General features: G+C 40.9%; 1 protein-coding gene across 4 annotated transcripts in view; it reads right to left on the bottom strand.

Moving 5' to 3' along the window:
* The window catches only part of LOC107200857 (sodium channel protein type 5 subunit alpha-like), a 213,502-nt gene that overhangs the window by 12,022 nt on the left and 187,060 nt on the right, over positions 1-14,420 (bottom strand). For all 4 annotated transcript variants that reach the window (XM_033520158.1, XM_033520151.1, XM_033520153.1 and 1 more), the window contains 2 exons: positions 10,756-10,878; positions 4,029-4,310 (listed from right to left, as the gene is read on the bottom strand). In XM_033520158.1, the coding sequence (XP_033376049.1) occupies positions 4,029-4,310; positions 10,756-10,878 (405 nt within the window). The remainder of the gene's footprint in view (positions 1-4,028; positions 4,311-10,755; positions 10,879-14,420) is intronic.

Raw genomic sequence — 14,420 nt, 5'->3', positions numbered from 1 at the left:
CCTTTCCCTTTTTCCCTTTTTCCCTTTTTCCCTTTTTCCCTTTCTTTTTCTTCTTCTTCTTCTTCTTCTTCTTCTTCTTCTTCTTCTTCTTCTTCTTCTTCTTCTTCTTCTTCTTCTTCTCCTCCTTCTTCTTCTTCTTTTTTCTTTTTCTCTTTTTCTTTTTCTCTTTCTCTTTTTCTTTATTTCTTTTTTTCTCTTTCTTTTTCTTTTTTTTTTTCTAGAAAAGGAAATTTTTCAATTAAAATGTCCACTTTTCATGGAAAACACTGGCCTTCACATTGCTGAAATGTTTCTCTGGGCATTACTACTGATGAGAAAAATTTCTGAAAGCTAAGCCAGAGATTGTTTTGCACATTTTGCATCCACAGTGACAGTAAAATCACACATTGCTGCTTACAGAAGTGCAAAAGATCGTGTAACACAGTAACTTTAGACACACAGGGCTGCTTCACGACCATTTTGTGTTTGATTTATGGGCTCAGTTGGGGTTTCAAACCTGGCATGAGAGATTGCTTTAACTCTGCAGCTTCTGCTTGCTGTGCTGGTCTAGGAGTGCTTCTGTTATCTCCTCATTCCTTATCTGGAGTCCCAAAATGACAGAGTTAATAGGACAGATTCAAAGAGAAGTAGGATATAGTCAATATAAATCCATTCTGTCTAAGAAGAACTTCTCCAAACAAGCCAGATGCTGCATGAAAAACCACTTATGTCCTGGGAATTCTTCAACAGATGTCTGAAATTTCAAAATACATTGCAAAAAAATATGCAGAGGTGATCACAGGGTGGAAGGGTGGGATCACGCAAGGGAAATGCAAAACTACTGCTGGGAATTTCAGATATTTCTTTGATCTGCTCAAATACAGATAGATCAAACATAGGTGGTGTGACACTTTAAGAAAATTTGGAATACAGAATAATTTTCCTGCAAGCACCAGATTGTAGCAAGACCTTCTTCCTGTTAGATTAGGGTTTTAGGAGTGTTAAATCACCAGGAAAGTGAAATCATCCCTCTTGCAAGTCAAAAAGTTGTGATGGCAAAGATCTTTCCCATGAATTAGGCATTCCTCTTGCTTGTAGAATGAGCACAGAGTTACCTCTGTTATTTTATTAACCTGTTTTGGGACAGCCTGTTTGTTCATTGGAGGAGCTTGGTACTTGATTTTCATGACATGATTGACTTTTCTCAGCCTCATTAACCCAAAGGGGCATCTCCAGGAAAACACAATGATTCCAGTCGAGGTAGGAAAAGAGCAGAAGATATTTAGGGAAAATTTCATGCAGTTCTCAACTACATTGTCAGAAAGCTTTCCTCTGGATAGAAGTACATCCTAAAGTTTCCATAGCAGCAACTTACATTTCTTTCAAATATGCTGCTGAAGAAGACAGAACATCAAGCAGATTTGTTTTACATGTTTCCATTTGGATTTGCAGGCATTCCAAAGGAACTTCAGAGCCGCTCAGATCCACGCTGCGGCAGCGGAAAATGTCAGCAGTCAAAAGACAAGTCGCACTTAAAGTCTCATGTTTTGGATCCTGGCAGGCAGTAACCCAAATGCTTATCTCCTCCTTGTCCTGCTGTGCACAGGGATGCACGGAGGTGTCTGTCTCTCATGGAGAGCTGGGCTGTCAGCTGAGCCCCTGCATTTCCCACGGGGGTTTGCTGGTGAAATGTGATCCCTCGTGGGGAATATTTGGCAAGGGGCGCCTGTAACCAACGCTCCTGGAAAAAGAGATCCAGATGTTTGGGCCCCTTCTTTGCCTGTGTCACCTTTTCACTTTATTGCCTGTGGTCAGCAGCAGACACAAGAGCTCCAGGTGTGGGATTAAAGCCAAAATCAATCCCCTAATGGAAACTGGCTCCTGCTCTTCCTCTCTGAAGAAGGAGCTGCCACCTGCCATAGGAGCTGAATTTGTTTCCTGCTAAAATCAGTTTGGTCAGCCTGACCAGGCTTAGGTTTATGACACTTCTTTTGTACTTTTGCAACCAGAAAAACTATTTCTTTCCTACCCAAATCAGGGTCACAGGTTTGAATGAAACCTGCAGGGTCATCAAATCAATTTTCAATTGGGAAAGAGCAGCATTAGCCCATTCCTTTCAAATGTGTGCTGAGATCCACCTTACAACAGTTATGTTTCTTCTGCCACCACTGATCCCAACAGAAGTGACTAGAAAAGACTGCTTCAGGATATTCCTTAGGAAATGTCCACTTTTAAAAACCTAAATATTTTCAGAAAACTTGAGCTTGTTTCTTATAAAAGAAATGGTGGAGGAATAGCTACGTGTCTGATGGAGTTTCCCCCCAAAAAAGTAGGCAATTGTTATGTAATCAGAAGAATTAAGAAGCTTCAGGTAAGGCACAATATTTTAAAGCTGGAAATTCTTGCTCATCTACATTGGATGTTGAAATGAAAGACAAAGAAAATACTATATAGAAGAGAAAATCTAATTAAAGGTGTTCAAAGTGAAATAATCTACCCTGCATGGCTGAGCTGAATATCATAATTATGTGCAACAGATAAAAGCTCTCACTCTCAGCAAGTTTATGTCATGGAAAGAATCAAAAGTGATTGTGCCCATTTCAATGTTTCTGCTTTCCAGAGGGTGTGAAAGCAAAAACTCAATGGACAGGGATCAAATCTCAACCTCAAGTGTTTGTGTCTCAGGAACTGCTCATGTAAAAAGAGGGATTTCCAGGAGGAAGGAAAAATGCCTCATGGAGCTGTTCCACACACCTGTGACAGAGAAAACTGGATCTGGGAAAAACAAACTCGCTCCTGGGAAGGAGAAGGGCTGGCAGATCTGATGGGGACTTGCAGGAGGCTCTTGTCCCTTTGGAAGGGCAGGATGGGGCTGAAGGCAGCACCCTGCTGCTCTGCAAAGGCTGAATTCTGCATGTGACAACTGAATTGAGCTCCCAGAGCACAACTTTTTTATCCCAGAGTTGAGGGATGCCATCACAGATATTTCAAGAAAGAAACCTCCCTGTCCAAAGATGTAGGAAGGAGCTTGTTTAACTCTGTGTGTAAAAAATTAAACACAGCAAACATTCCAAGTGCACATCCAGGCCCTGTCATCATCTGGCTCCAGATTAGGAACAATGGAAATAAGCATCATAACTTCATGTGAGGGCCCTGTGGATTTGGAACACAAAACAATTTGTCTGAAATAACCCAGTAGGGCCTGGACAATGTGGAGTCTCCGGTGGCACTTTCTATTAGGCTGTCCTGTGTCAAAAACACAGTGAATCTCAGTGCATACTACCCATTTATCTATATTTTACATTGGATGGTGAAAAAGGTTGTAGAAGTGGCTTCTTTCTGCCTTTATAGCTCAAATATTTCCATCACCTTTGAACCTCAGGAGCCTCTTTTCCACTGTGCTCTTGCCACCTTCCCAGAGAGGCTGGACCAGGGGCTGTGCCAACAACCTCATCCCCACCACGACCCAGAGTTAGATTCAATCTGAATCATTATTTTAGCAGGTGGACACAAGGTGAGGAATCAGCTTGAGAGGCACCAGTGTCCTTAAAAATGGAAAGTGAGCAGAGGGCCATAAATTAAGACTACAGCTTTATGCAGAAACTTCAGCTGGGAAACTGGAGGCACTATAACTTCATTTTTTTCCCAGCAGCATATAATGAAATCCCAGGCTGTTAAGGAAGGTCAGTGCACTCTGTTTGCATGGACAGTCCTTCCTGTACCACAGATTTTTTTTCTGGAAGTGGACTTTGTTCTGGATTACAATACTAACAAAACAGTCTTTAATTCACCTCATTATTCTGATCACCTCCCAGAGAATTGTGTTAGTGATGCAGCAGAAATTCAAATTAAAATCATAAACTACCATAATATATCTAGGAAAAGATAACATGCAAAATATGATTTATTTACTCTTTAGGAAAGACATTGTCCTGATGGGTAAGGCTGAAAAACCCAGAAAAGCCCAGAGGTTAACCTGAGCTTTTAAATGGATGGTTTCAGTGAGAACCAGCAGCACCTGCCCATTAATTTCTGGTGGTCACACTTACCACTTGTAGCAGAGCCAGGTACCCAGCACCAACATTATCGAAGTTAACTTTAACTTTTGTCCAGTAAAACGTGCCTGACACGTTGTAAAGTATGCAGTCACTCATGTTGTTAATAATTTTAGAGTCCAAAGGCATATCTCCTTCTGTCTTATTAATGCACTTCCCAAACTTCCCAGCAAAGAGGTTCACTCCCATGATGCTAAAGATGAGCCAGAAGATGAGGCAGACGAGCAGAACGTTCATGATGGAAGGGATGGCTCCCACAAGTGCATTCACCACCACCTTGGGGGGAACAGGAAAGGGAAAACAGAATTAACGTCAGCACTTGTACAGACACTTCGTTAACAAGCTGCTGTGCACCCTTGATTAATGAGTCTGAACCCTTCATGGTGACAGGTGGATAAGCACTGGCACTACCTAAGGAGCCAGACCACCCCTAAAGGCTTCAAACATGACTATTTTTTTCCTTTTGGCAATCAAAGAAAGAATCTGTTGGCATCCCACCCAAGGGATGATGTTTTTTCAAGAGGAATCTCTGAATTCAGAAGTCATCTTGACCTCTCAAATCTTTCTGGATAGTACACTTCAGTCAAACTATAATAATAACAATGTGATTAATTGGAAATGGCTGGGGTGCACTACAGTGACTCAAAATAGGGAAGAAAAGATTTCTGAAATCTTTGACCCCACTCAGGACTCTGTAGCTGTGAACTATAGCTGTGATAAATTTTGCTTAATTAAATAATAACAGATTGAGACATACTGTACTAAGCCAGCTTCTCCTATCTGATCAGTATGCATGATTAAAAGAGCAAAATCATTCTAATTTAACAAAAAAAATCCTTTTTTTTTTTCCCTGTGTTATGCTGTAAAATTCCTACACATTAATCCAGTCAGGACTGTAATGCCCTGCATAAAATCATACATTAAAACAAAAAGCAGAAGGAGCTTCTAAAGTGTGTGAACAATGGCACTGGAAATGGACTCCATGCTGAAGCCAAGCAGAAAAAAAAACAAGGTTCAGGCCATCTTCAGACCCTCTACAGCTGCCAGGTTTGGATGCAGTTCTGTAATACCATTACACCCACCAGGCAAGGGATACATCATTTACTGTATTGAGCTGTACTGAGCACTGTCAGGGCTTAAGGTGGTTAAGGCATCTGTGCACATCAAACCTTACACTAAAGAATCACAGAATATCCTGAGCTGGAAGGGTCCCACAAGGATCACTGAGCCCAACTCCCAGTCCTGCACAGGACACCCCAAGAGTCACACCATGAAAGATATTTTCTGAGGGAAGAACTCTATCACAAAATGTAGTTTTCCCCTTCCAATGCAGGTTTCTCCATGTTCACAGCCTTTGGAGATGCTCCCTCTGCATGGTCCAGGCAATGCTGGCTCCCACATAGCTGCAGACACCAGCCCCACAACACGAATTTGTCTCCATCCCTGTCTCATGCTTTGGAGATTAAAATCTGATAGGAGACCACTCAGCTCTTCTTCTCCATCTACATTTCTGAAACTGAGACAAGGTGATATTGATCCATAAAAATCCAACTTTATTCAATTGGTGAATTTGATTATGGAAAATGTCAGCTCTTTTCTCTTGTGCTAGTGTCCAATTTTCTGACAAGCTAATAATGCAACATTCACTTCTCCATCATTTTTGCATTGCTGTGGAAGAAAAATACCCAGAGGAGTGAAATGCTTTTCATGCATGTATAGCAGCAGCTTCCTCTATAGCACACAATACAAAATTATGTAGATCTTCCAAAACTCAGATTTATATTTTGTGCATTTCTGAATGAAGCTGATTTTCACACAGGAAAAGCTGTTTGACCAATTGTTTTGTTTTGTTTTTCTGTATAGGCCCATTCCTGATGACTTTTCTTGGATTTTTTTTGTTTGTTTTTTGTTTTTGTTTGCTAATTTTATCTTTCAGTTTTGGATGTCAATCAATTTCTAACCTCATCATTTTTAGACCAAATTTTCCACGTTAACCGAAATGCCAAATAATTTCCAAATCAAGGGCTTGTTTGGATATAGCCTTGGCACTTGTCAAAGTAGTTTTCATTTGTTTCTCTGCACAACAATATTCCTCTTCAGTTTTAACCCATGCCAGCAAAACCACACAGATTTGTGTTTCATGTGCTGCTGAACCCAGCTCCCAGTGACAGGACACAGACATCCAGGTTTCAGCAGTACAAGTGATGGCTGTGCCCACATCCTGCTTTTTTCCTTCTGCTGAGTTATGTTCAATGGCCTGTAGATAACCAAACACGACATGAGGCTGCAGCAAATCCTGCAACACCTCTCTGAATGAATTATTAACAGGGGGGTTCATTCCTCCCTTGCTGCTTCTGCTCTTACACCAGTGTGATGCCATTTGTTCTGGTGGAAGCATTCTTGTTTTGTACTGGGACAAGTGAGAGGAAGGCCTGGATACATAAAGGCAGGTTATTATCATAATTAGAAGTTAATATTATCATATTAGAAGTTCAGCTGTACACTTTGCCATGGAGAAGGAGGAATTTCTGCTGCACTTTGGAATGACTATATATATAGAGAGATATAGATATAGATTAGATATAGATTTAGATATAGATGTAGATATATAGATATAGATATAGAGATATAGATATAGATATAGATATATATCCATGCATAAGAAAAAGTTTCATCCTTGTTGGTTTCCATCAATACCTTTACAGGTGAAACCACTTTCCAAGAGATTTCTTTAGGGACAGCCTAGAAACTGAGCCACCCTCTGCCCTGACTCAGAGTGGTGCAATCTATAACCTGTGTTTGGTCCCCACTCTCCTGATCTCATAGGACACCTCCTCAACCAAAGCTGATTCAGATTTTTAATCCAGAAATAGACTTGCATGATGAGTTAATCCTCCCTTTGCTCTGAGAGAGCCCATCAGACTCCCTGCAGTGATTTCAGACCCAGACTATAACTCCCAGTGAAGCTCAGGAACAGCTTTTGCAAAGACATCTAATTTACAGTGTCATGAAGTCAAATAACAGAGGAAAAAATGTATTATTAGATAATCTGTTCCTAGTGCCCTTTGTCCTCAGTGTTAGAAGCAGTTGCTGCATTTTTAGGTGGAATTTGCTGAACTTGAGGCATCTGCTCTTAGCTGTCTTCTCCTATCATTCCCATCTTCATTGTGGGGGAGTTACCACTGCACATTGCTCTGGGTAATTAAAAAATCAGAGCTTCCTTGTAGCTATCATGGCTCTTTCAGATTTTTAATCACACTCGTAGCTCCCTGCAGAGACTTTCCCATTTTTAATTCCCCCTTTCCATCACTTTATGGAATTCCAGTGTCGAAGCACTGCACTGTCCCTCTGTTTGCTGGGTTATTTCCCTGCATATTCAGGGATTCTAGGAGTCACCTCATTTGTCAGACTGGCCCAAAAGCCTGTGTCCTGTAGAACAGTCATCCTGATCCCTATGTCCTTCTCAGCTGCTGTTTTCCAAGAAACTTCCCCCATAGTGACCTACATTCCTCCTCCCGAGGTAGCCGATGCATGTAGGTTTATTAAAATGTGTTTTGTACAATAGATCTATTTTTCACTGTGATCCAGATCATCCAGCATAATTCCCTTATCTGTAATTTCACTTACACTCATTTTGAGTGCTGTCAGCAAAGATTTCATATTTTCTCCCAGATGCTGTTAAAGTACAGATTAAAGATAGTTCTCATTCTGAACAATCCCTCACCCTGAGATGCTCATCACCAAATTTACAGTGTGGTCACTGCTTACAATTACTTTTTGAGCTCCATCACCCATTTTAAAATGTGTTTACTTGTCTTGGTACAAAGCTCGTGTTTTCATCACAATGTCTCATGGTATCAGATTCCTCTCTGAAATCCAAGGATTCTGTATCAGCACAGTTACTGTCATCAGCATAATTTGTAATCAAATCAAAGGCCCATCTCGGTATTACAAGAACTATTCCCATGAAATCATGCTAACTAGCATTAATTATGCTGTTCCTTTCCTGCATATATCTTGTAGCAGTCTCACCATGACTTCACCCAGTATCACTTTCACAGTAAATGGTCTCTCATCATCCCCCCCATCCTCCTAAAATACGGCAAATAACCTCCCTTGCAGGGAAGTGCCACCTCTGAAATAATTCCCTGATGGACAACAAATGAGGAGACATGAGAGATGTCATCAGATGGGACAGGCAGCTCCTTTATTCTGGGCTCATGAGTGTAAAGCCTCTGGGTCTACAGCAGTGTCAGGGGGGATCCTGGTCTTTCTGGGGTCTTTTTCTGAGGATTGAGGGGCAGGATGGCTCCAGTTCATCCCTATTTTGCAGACCTCTCATGGCATAGGAGCTGCTGGGACTTGTGTCAAACTTGCACAGGTGCCAGACTGTTTGAAGATAGGGAAAGAGCTGAGGTCTGATGGCAACGGGTTCTCTTGGCCACCCAAGGGCTACTCTGTGCCTTTGTCTCAGACAAAATTGCTTCCAAAATTTAGGCACAACATTGATGAAATAAGTCTCTTACTGCAGTAAATGAGAGCTTTCTTGCTCCTGTTCTAGCCCTGCAGAGATGTTTCAGTTATTCAAGAAAGAGGCATTATAATATAGCAAACTCTTATTATTTTCTCACTGTCAGTGTTTGCTTCTCAACATTATCATTATTTAATCCATCACTGTGCTGGCAATTTTCCTGTGCATTTTGGAGCATATGAACTCCTAATAATGAAAGGTCTAACTGTCCCTAGTCTTGTTAAGTGTGGTTAGACAAACTAAAACTAAAATGATTTGCTTTTCCAATAGCACGTATTCTCAATTATATTTTATCGTGGTTTACAAGCTAATTCACCACCTCTGATAGCTCAGAATGACTGAATATATTTCAGCTGCAGCAACAGTACAGGAAAGAAAAGAGGATGTTGAGTCAGGAGCTGAGGGGCCTGTAAGAATGAACATTTTGGGAAGGAAATTTGCTGGGCTGATCCATGTTAAGATCTTTACCAAGACAGCCTCTTGCTATTCTCAGAGAGAAATGAGGAGTTTTAATGTTACTTTTTCTCTATTCTACTATTGCTTTTCTGATGTTTTTGGCTCATTTGCCCGTTGCTATTCAGTTTGAATCCAATTTAGCTAAACTGATGTGAAATCATGAGTAAACAATTGTATGTCATCTTAGAGCACACTGAGTTTTGCTTTGTTATCCACCAGTAAAAGCTAAGCCTTCATAAGCCAGACCTAAACTGATCTGAGAGAATCTGTGCACAAATCACTCTGGTAGTCAAACTACTGCTTTTGCTAATTCTGAATGCTGAAATAGCTCCACCTGTGAATGTTTAATAAAGACTTGGAGTGAGGTCATCAAAGGGCAGGAGTGAGAGCTTTAATTATTGTCATTAGTGCAACCTTACTTTGAGTCTTTACACTTTGGCTTTGTTTTATTTGGTCAACTACCTGCAAAACATTGCCTGACTGCTGGAAAGATTGTGGTGACCAAAATAATTCAGGTTTGGGTGCCTGGATAAACAGAACCCTTTGAATCTATTTGTCTTAGTACTAACACAGAGGTGGTCTGCAACAATACCTGCCTCATCTTCATCCACAAAAATAATATGATTTAGCTAATCACAGAATCCTTGGAACAAATTATTATATTGTTAAATCTGGTCATCCACAGAAGAGGAAAATAATAGATGTGGAGTTTTCCTCCACTGCTGTATCACCATATTTCCTAGCTCACCTCAGTTGTCAGGTTCTCCAGTCTTCAGTCTCTTGCCATGAGAGCATTGCAATGAGAATAATTCATTGCTGGGAGATCAGTGTGTGAAATACACATTTAGTCACTGATGATTTCGACCAAAATTTGTCTACAGGAAAGCTTTACCCTGAATATACATCACTGTGAAATATGTAACATTTTCCTTGACCTAGCAGATAGATTTGGGATCACCAATATAATTTGACACAGAATTTTGTCACAGATTTGCTTTACCTTGCTATGCAATCTGCAAGGTTAGCAGAAACCTCAGTTTATACAGAACACAGCTGTCACTGCCTGCAAGGTGTGACAAATTAAATAAAGTGCTTATCTAAACAATAATTGATCCTTGTTAGCAGGTAGGCTTGACAAATAAACAGGTATGCTGTGGGATATAACAATGGCAAAGGAATGCAGAAAAAGAAAAGAGATGGATGCACAAGATGGAGCAACAAGCACAAGCTACAGGGTTTTAATGTTAATCCCAACATTCCTCATTAAAACTGCAATCTGTTCAAGGGAAAAAAAAAATCATTCATTCATTTGCTTTCCCTATCTTTAGCATTTCTAATTTTTGCTTTAATTATTAGTGAAAACATCCTTAAGAACTTTCCAGTCACTCTCATTTTAATGTGTGTCAAAACAGGGAGCAAAATTCAGCTTGGTTGTTCCCCTGATACACCTTATAATTGAGAGGTAATTGATAGCCAGATGTTCCCTCATCCAAAAAGCTGTTTTTTAAGGCATAGTATGACAAGTTAGGCAGCAGAATTAGTTTATCACTAAGTCCACCCAAGGATAAAGATGCAATGACACAACTGCAAGCATGACCGAGGAGGGTTTCTTTGTTGCTTTGATAAAGCACTATCATTCATGTCCTTTGGCTGACAAAGCCACGTGCAACAATCCCCTGTTACACTTGGATCCACACAAAGTTGAGCTTTGATGGATGCTTTGTGTCCTCTTACCCTCATCCCCTCAAACCGTGACAACGCTCTCAGCGGCCGCAGGGCCCGGAGGGTCCTGAGCGATTTGATGGGACCCATCTCGGAGTATCCCAGGGTGTTGGCAACCAGGCTGATTAAAGAGACCTGGATGGAGACACAAAGCAAAAATTCAACCTGTTAGAACACTCCTGAAGTTTTCCTTCTCCTCTGACTTTTCTCCCTGGAAAGAAACAGGTGGTTAGTGGAACAGTGGGGAGAAAAGTCTTAAATGGGAGCCGTTCTATTGGATCCACACAGAAGAAAGGATGATCCTTCACAAAGTGGATAAGAAAGGAGATCACCATAACAGACCCACCTTGGCACTTCCTGAGGTGTGTGTGTCTTCCTCTGCCCAAAATATGAGTCAGGTAAGTGTTACAATTTAGATCTCTATGGAAGAAAGCACATCTAACCCTTTCCAGCAGAGATTAAGGATTTGGTGTTTACATTTAATCACTACTCTTCAACTAAGTGATTAGAAACAAGTCTCCTACATTGCTGGCAGACATGACTGTACGACAGACCTTAAAAGAATGATGTGCATGGCTTTTCCATTCTGCTTTTATTCACTTTTTCTGGTTTCTGCATGGTCTCTAAAGGAGATGGAAATTTGACAGGTGCTCAGTGTTGAGGTTCACACTTTTCAAAGACTATTTCTTTGAAATGAACTTTCTGAATCTGAAAGCAGCATGGAGGGGTTCCCATGCTCTTCATGTTCCCAGAGATTTTGTAGTGTCCCAGGTGGTCAGAAATATGGGTGGTATCAGGATTCTGAATGAAATGACAGTGGAGATTATGAACACATGGAGCAATAGGATTTTACATGCTCAAATCAGTGTTCACAGCCTGAAATCTTACTGAGCAAAGAGTGAAAACAAACAGCTCTCCAACACCATAGGTATCATGCCAATTTACATGTATTTAAAAACCCCAAAACAACAAAAAACCCAACCAGAATTAATCATCACGTACTATAAAATACTATCTTTTTAGAAGGAGAAATCTGAGTATATTGCTTATCACAGTTCCTTTTCTTCTTTTATAATTTCTTTTTTTTTTCTTACCATTCTCACAGCTCCAGTTATCACAGTATTGGATATTTCATGCTCACCAATGGCAGTGTGCAAAGCTCATCTCTGAGGGGTGGGTGCTGTTGTCATTTTCAAGACACAGCTAAGCCTAAAAGCAGGGATTCTTTTACATTATAAAAAAATAGATGGTTAGAGTAAGGAAACTCCAGCATCCCCTTAAACACTGACAGCTCTGGAGAGAAACTTTCCTTTTAATTTTAGGATTACTGTGAAGCCCACTGCTGGCTGACCAGCCCAGCATCACCCATGAGGTCGGGGATAAATCAGGGCAAGACCAGCCTGGTCCTGAGTCCCAAGACAGTGTCCCCTGTGGAGCAGCCTTCCTCCTGAATATGCATTTATTTACATACCAGTGTTGTCTGCACAGCTAAACACCTTTGTAAAAACTTGCTCAATTTGTTAAATTATTTACCTGCTGATGGCTTTATTGTATCATGTGGGCAACCAAGGGCAGGAGGTCTCAGACAAACCAAGCCTGAGCTGGGGTTTCTGCCAGGATAAGTCACCCCCAATGCAGATGACTAAGTGGCACAGAGGCTGGCTGTCACCCTGTAACGTGTCACTCTTTAACAAGGTGTGACACAGACTCACCTCCTGTGCACAGACCCAGCAGCTGGGGCAGAAGGAAGGGTTTAATAAACACTTCTGCCTTTTAGTGCTGAATGCCCTATAAGAGCATCACTATAGACAGGCAGACTGGGTTCAAGGTCTGATGTCTTAGGCTCTGTAGACACTGAGGAGGTAAAAATCACCAGCAAAGCCTTTGTTTCCATCTCTAGGAAAGCAGATCTGAACCTGTGACCTGAGCATGATGCCTAAGTCATTTCAGAGTAAGCAATGCCATAGGTTTGACATGCTCCTTTCACCCAAATCCTGCTCACCCAATGCTCACTGTTTAAGAAAAAAACCTGGGTTTAATTTAAAAAACATCTTCAGCTCACCAATGCACCCATTTTCTGCCTTCCTTGTTTTTCACCATCCTGTAGTCTGAAGTTGCATTAACACAGAGTTCAAACCCTCCTCCTTTTATTCACTCTTCCCACTAACTTAATGTTGACTAAATAATGATAAAGGGCTGAGGATTTTTCTAACAGCAGTAAGCAGAAGTGCACTGTAGTTATACACTAAAGCCATTCAATTAAGTCATCTTAAAAGTCTAAAAAATAGCTGGCATTAAGGACAAATCATGATAGGAATAACCCTGTGGCACATATTTCTGTCTTTGGTGGAAAGTTTAGTGCAGAAAACAGCCTTAACCTCACAAAGCCTTGGAGGTTCCTATTCAGAAAGGCTGAAGGGATGAGAACAACAGCTCAGTGATTGTATAAAGATAGAAATAGAGATAGAAACCAAGATCCATACACTCACAGACCAAGGGAAGCTCAGTAATTTGTAAAATTGATCCATAAAATGAATGTAGATATCTAAATGAAAATTAATTAAATACAGGGTACCCAACACTTCTTTGCTAGTTTCACCCATGATGACTTAAAATTAGATCTTATCAAGGTCTGCAAACTGCATTGGTTGGAGCATCTGTGGGATTCCTCCCTCACCCTGGATTTGTGTCCCATAACTGCTCTTTCTCCCAAGGCAGAAGGTTTTTGGTTCAAATCTGGTCAAAAAGACCAGACTTTGGGTCTGAGTGGGTTCCTATTTTCTTTTGAGTGCCACAAATGTCACCCTGAAACACATCACAGGTGGTGTTGCCCTCCTGACACAGATTTACACAGCATTAGATATCTCTGCAGAGGATTAGGTCATGAAGCTGTGTGATATTTGGCAATGATTTACAAGGCTGGAGTCAGAACAGAGTTTGAGACAACTTGTTTAAATGCTTGGATGTTGGTTTTGAAGGTATCCTTGTCATATTTTATTTATAGAAGAATTACCAACGCAGGGACTTGGCCATTTGGACTTGATTAAAAGTGACCCAGAAGGTTATTTTTAGGAAAAAAATCAAGCAGCTTTCAAAAATGGTGCTGACTGCCCCACATAATCACAACAAAAGGTGAAGTCAGCTATTTCTGTTATTTTTTTTTTACTGTTGCAAGGCTATGCAGCCCAGAGCTTCTCTAAAGTTCTGCTTTGTGCTATGCTCAGAATCAAAAATGTGCTGGCACCCAGAAAACACCTCTAGGGTCAATGTAACCTCCAGATTCAGAATCAAATGTGTCATACACACATTTCTAATCTTTTCAGTACCTGTTTACAAATAGTTTTGTAGGTTTTTTGGTAAGAACCTACCCCTGAAGCAGCACAGTAACACGGTGAAGAGCAAGTGAATCCTAAGGAGCCACTGTTGCTTGGAACCATTTCCCATAAAACACCCAATTTGCCATTGACCTTGAGCTTTCACCTCAACTTCACCTTTAACATAGCAGGTTACAGGCAAGCCAATCCTCATCCTCCTGTGCACCTCTTCTGAGCCAAACAGATTTATCACAGCTCCCATTTGCTCTGCCTCCAGCATTTCCCTTGGAGGTCTTTCCAGAACTTGCTAGATCTTACTATGCAATGGAAGCTTTCACAGCTTTCCATTTAACTTAATCAGGG

Source organism: Parus major, chromosome 2 (assembly GCF_001522545.3).
Source record: "Parus major isolate Abel chromosome 2, Parus_major1.1, whole genome shotgun sequence".
In the NCBI taxonomy this organism is placed as follows: Eukaryota; Metazoa; Chordata; class Aves; order Passeriformes; family Paridae; genus Parus; species Parus major.
Note: the sequence above shows the minus strand (reverse complement) of the source record. Positions and strands in the feature narration are given on the sequence as shown.